Source organism: Typopeltis vanoorti, chromosome 22, assembly GCF_054136105.1.
Source record: "Typopeltis vanoorti isolate ZY-2024b chromosome 22, IOZ_Tvanoo_1.0, whole genome shotgun sequence".
NCBI classification, from domain to species: domain Eukaryota; kingdom Metazoa; phylum Arthropoda; class Arachnida; order Uropygi; family Thelyphonidae; genus Typopeltis; species Typopeltis vanoorti.
In genome coordinates this window covers 91,727,347-91,739,750 of record NC_143570.1, presented here as the reverse complement: position 1 = coordinate 91,739,750, position 12,404 = coordinate 91,727,347, and the positions used below count along the sequence as shown (strand labels likewise).

Genomic DNA, 12,404 nt, shown 5'->3' with positions numbered 1-12,404 from the left:
ACTATTCACAAATAACGTATTTGAGATACAATCACTCTATGACTTTCCAAGTTATGATAGTTGTCACAAACTATCCTACTCAGGAAGTCTCTAGTACTTTATGTCACTGGTAAACTGATCTCCACAGCAATGAACTAATGAACATCACACCTCAATGCTACATACTATATACAGTATATAATATGACTTTTTTAAATGTGTTTCTCAAAGAGCTGGGTTTGCAATCATTGGAAAAAACAGTATGGGGAAGATCATTCCAAAGAGCAGATGTAGGAGGATGAGAAGTTAGTTCAATATGTTTGGAGCTGAACTGTATATGGATGTTGGCCAGCAGCTGATTGTGTTTGTACATAATTAGAGGAAAGTGAATGAATGGTAGTAGCCAGTTCAGTGGAGCAGTGTCCATGGAAATATTTATAAAAAAGACATAATGCAGCAGCAACAAAGTCTCTATGGAAAAGTGACTAGAGAGAGAGAGAGAGAGAGAAAGAGAGAAGTACCATCTACCAGAATCAAGCATTCTGATGCAGGTTTCAGGTACAACATCCCAAATACGAGAACAATATTCTGAAGTGAAGTGGATTTGAGATTTATGATCTGTCAGGAGTTGAGCAAAAGAGAAGTACTGTTTAGAATGAAATAGACTGTGAAACTTTCTGAAACTGATGAGGCTATGGACAAGGTGTTTGTGCCAGGATGATATGAAAGTCAAACCAAAGAAGTAAGAGAATGGCAAGGAGATCAGAATTTAAAGCACTGGTTATAAAAGATCTAGCAGTCTGAACTATCTGAGCATACAAGGTCTTGTAAATATAGAAGTGCTATGGAGACTACTATCATCAGCAAAACTTACATATGGATTGGATATCAGAGAGAAGATAACTGATGTAGGAGGAAGAGTGTAGGTGAAAGCACAGAACCCCAAAGTATTCCAGCAATGACTGGAAAAATCTGATGAGAGGAAACTTATCCACCATGATTTGTAATGAATAGCCAGAGAGAAAGCTGGTCAACTTACAACTTACAAAGGATCCACCTAAAAGGCAGGAAGAATGCCCTAAGATGGTTGGTGACTTGGCAATAAGGCCATAATGTCAGGCTGAATTCAAATGCCTTGGAAATATCAAGAACAATCATTTGAGTTTCTCCAAACTTTTCGATGTCTTGTATCCAAAAATGGATAAGGTTAGCTAGGAGATCTGCTGTTGAGCAAGAATGGTGACTTGCAAGTCTCAAATAATAAAGCAGTTGGCTATTGACCTTTTCCAACATTTTCAAGAGTAATGAAGTTAGAGCAATAGGATGATAGTCTGATGGTGGATTTTATCTCCCTTTTTGGGAAAAGGTAGGATTGATTCCTTTTATAGTATTCCTCTAAACGTGTGGACAGACTTATGTGTTCGTCGAACATGTTGTTTATTATTTTAACGGTATAATAGAACACAGAAACTAAGTAAATAATTTTCAGTTTTTAGAAAACCCACACATACAGGCAGATACTTACGCAAACAATCATACCATCATCCTTCTCAACAATATGGCATATTAAAAACGCTAACCCATAGAGCTAGAGCAATCTGTTCCAATGACAAGGCTCTGACTGCTGAACTGACTCACTTACGCCACACCTTCTTGGCCAATGGCTACAATCCACATAAAATAAACAAAATACTAAACACTCCTAAGAAACCCCTCCCACCATCCACCACAGAGAACCACAACAAAACAGTCACCATCCCTTACATTAAAGGCACATCCGAAAAGATCTCAAGAATTCTCAATAAACATAAACTACGCACTACATTCAGACCATGTAGCAAATTATCCACCTCATCCGCTCACCCAAGGATAGCATTCCTCCTTTATCACATCCAGGAGTCTACCAAGTACCCTGCTCATGCAATCAAGCCTACTACGGTCAAACAGGAAGAACTGTGAACATCCGCATCAGCGAACATAAAAGATATGTCCAGAATTATCATTATGGGAAGTCGGGCCTAGCAGACCATGCACTGGATACCCCTGCACACAGGATCAACTGGAAAAACACAAAAGTACTACACAGAAACCCGTATAAATCAGAGAGATTGTTCTTAGAGGTGACAGAAGCCCTAAAACACACTCCAAATCTCAACAAATATGGCTGTATTAACTTGCCGAAGATCTGGGAGACAGTCATATTAAGAAAAAACTAGCACGTTTCTAGGACTCTAGTAATATATGATACCTTTTTTTTTTTTTTTTTTTTTTTTTTTTCAGATAGAGGGTGCCAAAATCAGGACTCTAGTCTTTGTGTTGCTGCTACAATTTTGTTGAAGTACACCATGTTGTTTTAGTCTCGCGTATTGTGACAAACAGTGTTTTTGTGCTCTGAAGATGCTGGTTATAAACACCAGCGAAATATCAGCATCAAGTTAATAAATTAATTATTTACTTAGTTTCTGTGTTCTATTATACTGTTAAAATAATAAACAATATGTATTAGTCTATTTATAAGCTTTCTTAATTGACTCCAAACAGTTTGTGACCATCATGTGAAAATGGTAGAGAAAAAAAATTATATTCTTTTCAAAATCTTCCCATGGCAATCAACAAATTTCAGAAAATTCTAAATGTCTTCCCATGACTTCTGTTTCACAATTTTATACACAACTTAGTTTTTTTTCCATTATTCTCTACATTCTACTGACATATGCTAATATAATAGCTGCAACTTCCTCTATGATGTCTTATTTTTTCATTTCATGGATGCTTTTCTAACCAAATGGCTCCACCATGGAGTTTTTATTTTTCTATCCTTGCAGAAAACTTTGCTGTATACTTCCTAGCTGATTTAGTCAATGTTTTCTTCAGATTTTGTAACTCAGTGTTTAAGGTTCGGTTTCTGTTTTCAAAAACTATTTCACTTTTATCTCATATATCTCCTAAAAATATACTCTTATATATCAGATAAATCTGAAGATATTATTATCAACAACAGAACTAGATCTGATTTTATTATTCTGGTTGTCACTCAATGCCTATTCATAAACACAATCCCACTACTGCACAGTGTAGAATCTTTTGCGGTCGATTTCAATCGAAGGTGAGTTAGCCGATCTCATACGGAGGTAGCAGGGTTTTTTCTCCCGGAAACTCGGGTTTTTCATCCCGCATACAGACAAATCGGCCCTTCAGAACACACGCAATTTACAGACAAAACATACTAGTTGTGGTAGTGGTGGAGGTGGGCGGTAGATGGCGTTGATTCGTAGTAGTGGTTCGGTGTAGTGGGTGAGACAGTTGTAGGTGTCCTCCCGCGATGAGTCTTCGGACTCCTTGGAGGTGTCAGGAATAATAATAATAATAATAATCTCTATATCAGAGTCTACAGTTCAAGCTGAAAATTTTGATTTTTTTTTTAAACTTAGTGCATATTTTACTTTTTTATGTGATACTTATATTTCCTAGATGGTGATTGCTTCCTATTTCAAATTCCCTTAAAATATACTCTTATATATCAGATAAATCTGAAGATATCATTATCAACAACAGAACTAGATCTGATTTTATTATTCTGGTTGTCACTCAATGCCTATTCATAAACACAATCCCACTACTGCACAGTGTGGAATCTTTTGCCTACTGCCTTTCTATCCTGAGCCAGGTCACTTCTCTTTAATCAATCTGATTGCTCTGAGTTCATTATTATTATTATTATCATTATTCAGGCCTCCATGGAGTCAAAAGACTCATCGTAGGAGGTCCTTGATAAGAAACACAGTATATCAAGACTCATCGAGGGGAGGTTCCCCCCTCCCCTAAGAAACACAAAGTCTATCATACCATTCCTTGAACTCATTGACCATTCTCGCTCTCACCACTCCATCAGGCAATACATTCCATGGTTCAACCACCCTCCATGCAAAGAAACCACTCCTCACCCTCTTGTTCACAGTTTCCTTTCGTAACTTCCAGGGAAGGCCTCTTTTCATCACTCCTTCCCACTGTTCAACCAAGTGAAAGAACTCCCCAGTGTCAACCCTGTAACCACCTCTCAACACTTGAAAAGTCTCGATCATATCACCCCTCCTTCTTCTATTCACCAAACTCTGCAGTCCACATTCCCTCAGCCAATCCTCATAACTATCATTGTACAGTCCTGAAACCATCTTTGTTATCCGCCTTTGTACCCTTTCCACAGTTAATTTATCCCCTTCAAATGCTGGGGACCAAATCTGAGAACAATAGTCCAAGTGTGGTCTGATCAGGGTCTTATAAAATGGAATAATAACTGTTTTATCTCTGCAGGTCAGTGTCATTCTCATTATTGCAGCAATCCTCTGTGTTACCTTCACCACCTTGCAATATGTCCCCTGAATTTCAGGCTTCTATCAATTATCAACCCCAGATCTCTTGACTCCCCTACTTCCTCCAGTATAACTCCTCCCATAGACTATGCAGTGTCCCATCGATGTTGGGACACTCAAGACCTTACATTTTGCTGCATTAAACCAACACCCCCATTCATTTGCCCATCTATCTAGCTTATTCAAATCGTCTTGCAGGGCTGCTGCATCTGCACTATTACTAATAATCCTTCCCAGCTTCGCATCATCTGTAAACAACTGAATATCGCCTTGCAATCCGCTGACGATGTCATTGATATAAAGGTTAAACAATATAGGTCCCAGTACTGAGCCCTGTGGGACCCCACTTGTAACCCTCTGCTTCCTTGAAACTGCCCCACCATACACAACTCTCTGATACCTATCTGACAGCCAATGCTGAATCCAGTTGACCAATCTGACATCCAGACCCATGTGTTGCAACTTGAATATCAGCTTATCATGTGGCACCCTGTCAAATGCCTTTGCTAAGTCTAAGAAAATGGCAGTATATGCCTTTCCCTCATCTAATGCTCTTGTAACTTTATCATAAAAGACTAGCATATTGCTAAAACAAGAGCACATGTTAACAAATCCATGTTGACTCTCACAGATAACATTACCCTCATCTGCACAATGCTGTATACACTACTTTCTCCAAGATCTTACTAACTAATGATGACACACAAACTGGCCTATAATTAGACACTTCCAGTTTGCTACTGCCCTTATGCAATGGCACTATCTTACTTTCCTTCCATTCCATGGGCACCTTTCCCCCAGCCAGACTTTCATTGAAAAGCCAGGTCAAAGACACTGTCAGTTCCCTAGCACATTCTCTCAAAACTCGTGGTGAAATACCATCCAGTCCCACAGCTTTACTGACATCCAGAGTACTCAGTATTGAAACACACTCTCCTCCTGTATCTCTAAACCTATCCCATTAGCATTAAAACTGACTCCTCCAGGATGAAATACTCCAATAAAGTGTTCATTGAACAATTCTACTATGTCCTCTGCATCAGTCACTCTATTCCCATTTTTATCCCACAATATCATTCTTCCACAGTCATTTCTCCTCCTACTGGCCACATATCTAAAAAATTCCCTAGGATATTCTTTGGATCTTAGGGCCAAAAGAAAGTTTCCAGTTTCGTCTTCCATACTAGTCACTCTTCTGGCCTGTGTCTTATACTCTTCATGCATCTTCTCTTCACCTGTCTCCTTATATCTCTTCCACATCCTCTTTTTTGGATGCAATTCCTGTTTAATATTGTTTATCATCCACTTTACTCCAAATTGTGTCCTCTTGTTTACTAGTGGTATACAACTTACCATTGCTGCTAACAAATATTCTTTCATAATTTCCCACACACTGATGATTTCCTGGCCTTCCAATTCTTCCTTCCATGAAACTTCCCCAAGTTGACATCTTAAACTATTATAATCACCTGCCTTATAATTCCACATACATTCCCGTCTCTTTGATGCTCCTGCATGTCTATTCATTTTCCAAGTCAAAACCATATGGTCACTCTCTCCAACTGGTGGGAGAGATGTCATCTTAGTTATTATCAACTCCTCTGATGCTATAACCAAATCCAAAACTCTTTAACCTCTTGTTCCCTCTATTACATGTTGCCTAAGACATTTGTCCCTCAAGAATTCTAGAAATTCCATTCCCTTATTGCTACATGCATCTTCCTCTCCCCAGTTTATTCTACTGTAGTTAAAATCTGCCATAACAATCGTTCTTCTTACACTTGCCACGCTCAAAACTGTCTAAACATTTCCTGGTCCCCACCCTCTGTACTCCTAGTTCTGTAGAAACACCCCACTAAATATCCTGTCTTGCCCACCTCTACCTCACACCAAAAAATCCTCTACCACTGGATGAGACTGGCTAACTCACCTTTAGTTGAAGGATACCAGATAAAGGTTCCTCACTTCACGGATGGGAATTGAACTCAGGTCTATACTGACTGAGCTGCAGAGGCTCACTCATTATAGTCACCATATTGATGTCATACTTAGTGTGGACATCTAATTTACACAGGATCAGTGGAAAACAGGACTCTAGTCTTCAAATCATCAATCATCAGTCCAAGCTGCCATGCAGCTGGATTACAGGAGATCACTACAACTCTCAAGCACCTCCACAGCATAAGTGACAGAATGATAAAACATTGTGCACTTCAATTGTAAAAGACCCAAGTTCAATTTTTGTCAACACAAGAGGAATCTTTACACGGTCTTTGTGGAACGCAGTGTGCTATCCAATCAATAGGCATTGGGGAATGAATTCTGCTATGAACATGGATGTTTCTGAATATCTTAAGTTGGGAAATGAATTTCGTTGCCCAGCATGAGACCACCAACCTGTTTATTGGAAGGCTGAAGTGACTTAATAAAATTCCATATTTGATCTCTAGAGCATGGCTTCCAGACTACCTAACTGTTAGCCATTAAATTATTATAGGTTTACAAACTTTTGTGGGTGTTTCACATAAAAAAAATCTTTATTAACAATATTAAAACTATTATAAGTGGGGTGGATAACTTAGGTCACTTCTTTTTGTTTAACCACCCAAACATTCATATGAATGAAATACGTCAATTAAATTATGCTTCATATCCTTGTTATTTCAATATCAATAGGCACTTCTCACCCAATGTAATTATTGATGTGTAAACTTGTCAAGGCTAATATGCTGGTTAATGTAAAGAAATAGATGTCTAAAGAATTAAAATTAACTAAATTTTATTTAATAATTAAGAATAATATTTTGCATTTATCACTGAGGCATCTTCATAAGTAAGAATGTGTCCATGCAAGCGCATGCAATACTGAATACAAACAATGAAATTCACTTCTGTAGTCATAACTGACACCATTTACAGGGTGAGCCAAAAGTTCCTATCTAACAGATAAGCTTAGGTGTTGATGGTTATTCATGGCTTATTTTTCATGGTATTAACAACACTACAAACACTTTTATCAACAAAGATGTTTTATTAATGCTTATATTTCGCTGATTTTCAACTCAGCATCATCAGAGCACAACACACTTGTAAACGCGACAATGAGTGAGTGAAACAATATAATTGCAAAAGACAAAAGATCTAAAGTCCTAAGATCTAAAGATCTAAAAGAAGTCAAAAGATCTAAAGAAACAAATGTCTATGGTTAACCATAGACATTTGTTTCTTTTCATTAAACAAAATATTAATATTATTCCTGGAGCATTATTTAAAACCTTATGGTTATGCTACTCAACCGACTATTAAATTTTTAAAATTATTTTTTGAAAAGTTTTTATTATTACTATTTAGGCATGGGTTGCACAATATTGGCAAGAAAGTGGTATGCCTCGAACAAAGATCATGATTGGAATTCCGATGTATGCACGTACCTACAAGTTATCCTACATATATATGTATGGTTTAGATTCACCAGCAAAGGGACCAGGTCTTGGTAAAGGTTTTTTACCTTATTATAAGGTATGCCAAGTTAGTGAGTTATACTGTTAATTGCTAATTTTAATTTCAATTTGAAACAATTTTTATTTTTAACATCATAGGATAAGAGCTAATTCCTTAATAGTAATACTTGATTTCAGAGTATATCTTGAAAGGCATCATAAAAATTATGGCCACTAAAACTTTTTTTTTCCATGAAGAAGATCAAGATCATTATACACATCAATCCCAATTGACTTAGAATAAAGAGCCAAACTACCGTATTTTTCGATAGATAAGGGGTGCGTTGGCTATACAAAAAAGTGTAAATTTGTTAAAAATGAACATGTGCGGTATACATTTGAAAGGTATGAGAGGTAAATCAAATGTAATAAGAAAACGCAGAAGTATTACTTAATATTTATTGAACATTACACTATTCAAATCCAAAAATTTCTTCATCAGACTCAATATTGAAAGAATCAAATGCATTAAAAAATTCGTTTGGTATTTCTTCAGCTTCATAATCATTGTCACCGGACACCACTGCATTCCCTTGTGCTTTAATGAAACCATTTCTAACACAGTTTGCACTTACAGCAGCCCAACTTTCTACAATCCACCTAACTATATCTTTATATGATGTTCTTTTCATCTGCCCTGTTTTGTTATATCACAGATGCCATTCATCATCCAGTCTTCCCACTTAGCCTGCAAACTGTCTTTGAATGGTTTATTTACTGCAAGATCAAGGGGTTGGAGTTTTTTTGTTAAACCACCTGGAATGACGGCCAATTTGGGATACTTACAATTGTTTTAACTATTGCTGTCATGTGTGCCCTACACGAATCGAACACTAACAAAGATTTTGGGTTGAAAACCAAACCAACTTCATAAAATAAGCACGTGCTTTTAAAGAATTCCTCTGTCTGTACTTCCTAACTCTACCGCTAGTTGGCACAAGCGCGTTATCCATACAGCAAAAGAAATGATGAAAATGTTGGGGGGTGCGCATTATCTATTGAAAAATACGGTAATTCATTAAGTTCTGAAAATTCATAAAGTTGCTCATTACACCATCCTAATTAACATACTAAAGAAATATGGAGGGATTCTCAGTTGATCTTCTGAAACTAACTTGATAAACGGGAGTTGAATTTTTCCCCTCTATAAATGAGGAAAACTTTTATGAAAAAAAGAGTAGTACTCGTAGTAATTATACAAAATAGGTACGTGAAGCAGCCTTTCGCATGCATACACAGACACACAGTCTGTCTACAAATCCGTAGACAGACTATATCATTCCGTAGCATGTTTGAATTCATTCACAAAAATCTTACTATAATTAATATCTATATTAATTATAGTTAGATTTAATATTATTAGACATATATAATTAATATATATGTTTATAGGTATATCTGCCATTCACCACCCAGTTTTCTGTAAATTCAAAATTATAACATGCATTGATATATATAGTACCTCTATAGCTCAGTCAGCAACAATGATGCCCTTTGGTTAGAAAAACATGGATTCAAATATGTGTGTTAGAAGGGATTATTCTAAAAAGAACCTTTAAAGAACTTTTAAAATGAAGAAGAGTTACCCAGTCTCATACAGAGGTGGCAGAGTTTTCCTCCTGGAAACTCAGGTTTCACGCACGCATGCACACATGCACACACACACAAAACAGACTATGCAGATTAAAGGGAAGATGGACATTAGATACATTTTATACTCTGTTTTGCTAATACTGTACAGGTACATAGCAGTATACATCTCCTTGCGGACATGTATACTGCAATGAAGGAGATGTGCTTTGCATTATGAGATACTAAGGCAAGTGATGTGAAGTCAGTCCACCTTTGCCACAAGTTGCCCCAGTCCTGAAGATACTTCAGGCACAAATTTTGTTTGCTTACACTTGGATAAAGGATTAAACTAAATACAGTTACACTCCGAGTAATGTAAGTAATACATTCCATAAACCTTTACGTAAGTCAAATTTGTAAATTACATACATACAATAAAATGTTCAATGGCTACTCATACCGCTATCTTACATTAATTTTTTGCCATTAATCAGATATTTTCCATTTTTAATATTTTTCATTTTTGGGGTGATTAAAAAAATTCAATTATAAAAAAATGCATAAATTGTATTTGAATAACATACATACTGTAAATATGAAAGTATGAAAAATACATAATATAAAAGAATATAAAAACAAACTGAAATATTTACTTTTCAAATAAAAATATGTCTTGTGATGGCTAAGTTGGCTGTTCTGTGGGATACTAATTTTTACCCCTTTCGATGTTGATGGCTGAGGGTTATCAGGGTTGTCTGAGTTGTCATCTTGACTTTTGTGGATGGCATCTCACAAACATGTCTAGAGTAGATTGTGTGGTCACACGCCTCGTAGATGGCCTTGTAGCTAGACATATCGGAATAGATACGGCAGCTAACATTTTAGAACCGCTCAGTGTTCGGATCTATCGATTCTAATTCTGCTAACGCCATGTCTATCAAGTTAAAAACCTTGGCTAGTCCCTTCGTTGTAAATTTCTTTATGTCTGGTGGTTCAATCGGCTTAGTATTTTCTTTGGAATTTCGGAATATCTCCAACTGAATAAGGTCATCATTAGTATCTCTTCATTATGACTCAAAAGTTAATGTCACTATTATCCACTTCCAGCTCTAATTGCTGTGCCAGTTGCACACACGTCTCCATTGCATTCTGTAATTCTTGTGTCAACTCAGTACCTGTATCAGTTTTGCTCTCCTTCCATGAAACGCTTAAAACGATGAATTTCTGGGCAGAGTTTCTTCCACAGTGTTCACTGTTGTCTGCTTGATTTCATCCCAAGCCACCCTGATGTTTTCCTTGATCCATAGGTTGCAATAGTGAGGTAGTTCTAGGAGGAAGGTAAACAACTTTTACATCAAGATTAAAGTCATCCACCTCTTCTGAGTGACTGGGGACATTGTCCAGGAGGAGAAGCACTTTAAAAGGGATTCCTTTCTCGACACAATATTCCTTCACCTGGTGAATGAACCATCGTTCGAACCATCCAGCTCTAGCTTTAAATGTACTCTCCGCATCCGTGATGCCAGCCTGCTCTTTTAAATCCTTATATAAGGACATCTGCGCGGTTAGCCTAGTGGCTTTGCGCTTCGCAACATTTATGCCTGGGGAAGGAGTGTCCTAGGTTCGATTCCCGTCCACGACGTGAGGAGCTTAAGGATCTTCCTCAGCCATAGCCAAGTTAGCCAGTCTTGGACGTGGGCAGCAGGATTTTTTCCACCAGTTTATCTGGGGTTTTTCATCCCGCAAGCAGGCAAACCGGCCCCGTGAACACACAGGTTACAGTCATAAATACTTACGGCAAGGAAGGCAACGGGAAACCACCTTGCTCATAATCATCTCTCCCTAGAATGGTAGCATATAGCTACCCTCCCCGGTCGTATGGCAGATGGGAACCAGAAGAAGAAGAGATATAAGGATATAGCTTCCTCCTTATTCACGACCTATTTTGACGGTGTATTCACCGTCAAAATAGGTCGATTTATTTCCCGAGCTACTGTTGATAGAATTTTCTTGCCTTCATACATACGAATTATTTTCAACTTTTTTTCTAATGTAATTGCAGACCTTTGTTTTTTAGATTTATTACCAGCACATTTGGTTTTGCATTTGCATTCCATTTTACGGGTAAAAAAAAAAAATGAAACTAGCAGTGATAACAAGTGACTGAGCTAACTGCGCGAGGCATCTATTACTGTACTGCAATAAGGCTGTCAAAAAGCTGCACAGATGCATCTAAACCATGTTCATACGCACTAGTAGATTTATTATGTAACTGCGAATTTATGTAAGTCGTGTGTTACGTAACTCGGGGTGTAACCGTATATAATTTATAGTCTAACCAAGTGAAAAAAAACTTCCAACATCTTTCTGTAATCCAGAGTAATTTAATAATAAGGTGTGACATCTTTTGCAAATCATATATGGAAATATAACTTCTGCATTGTTTCAACTTTGGTATCACCTCTGGGTCTGGTTCCCATTGAAGAGACCTCAATAAAAGTCAAAACCGGTCTGGGTAGTGACCCTTCCCATAATGCATAGCAATATACATGTCTGAAGGGGGGGTGCTTTGCATTGTGGGATACTAAGGCAAGTGATGTGAAGTCAGTCCACCTTTGCCACAAGTTACCCCAGTCCTGAAGATACTTCAGGCACAAACTTTGTTTAATTATAATTCTATAATTGTAAGATCATTGTACGAGGGTGGTCTGAAAAGTTCTTGGCCTAACAATGAAAAAAAGAATTTATAATTTCAAATTTATTTTTATTTTTCAACATAATCTCCCTTAAAACTAATACGTTTATTCCAGAGCCATTATCCTGTTCCTGTAGTGGTTCTCAGTAAGATCTGCAAAATATCCCTCTACAGGAAGAGTTTTAGTTTTGGGAAGAGATGGAAGTCAGAGGGAGCCAAATCTGGGGAATAGGGTGGATGTTCCAACAATTCATAGAGCAGATCCCTTAATTTTCCCATTGCCAAAAC

The 12,404-nt window shown here is 37.3% G+C and overlaps 1 protein-coding gene across 1 annotated transcript in view; it reads left to right on the top strand.

Annotated features, from left to right (window-relative positions):
• LOC150094568 (acidic mammalian chitinase-like) overlaps positions 1 to 12,404 on the top strand; it is a 155,928-nt gene that overhangs the window by 109,880 nt on the left and 33,644 nt on the right. Inside the window, exon 6 of the mRNA XM_090412094.1 lies at positions 7,701 to 7,868. Coding sequence (XP_090268220.1) covers positions 7,701 to 7,868 — 168 coding nt within the window. The remainder of the gene's footprint in view (positions 1 to 7,700; positions 7,869 to 12,404) is intronic.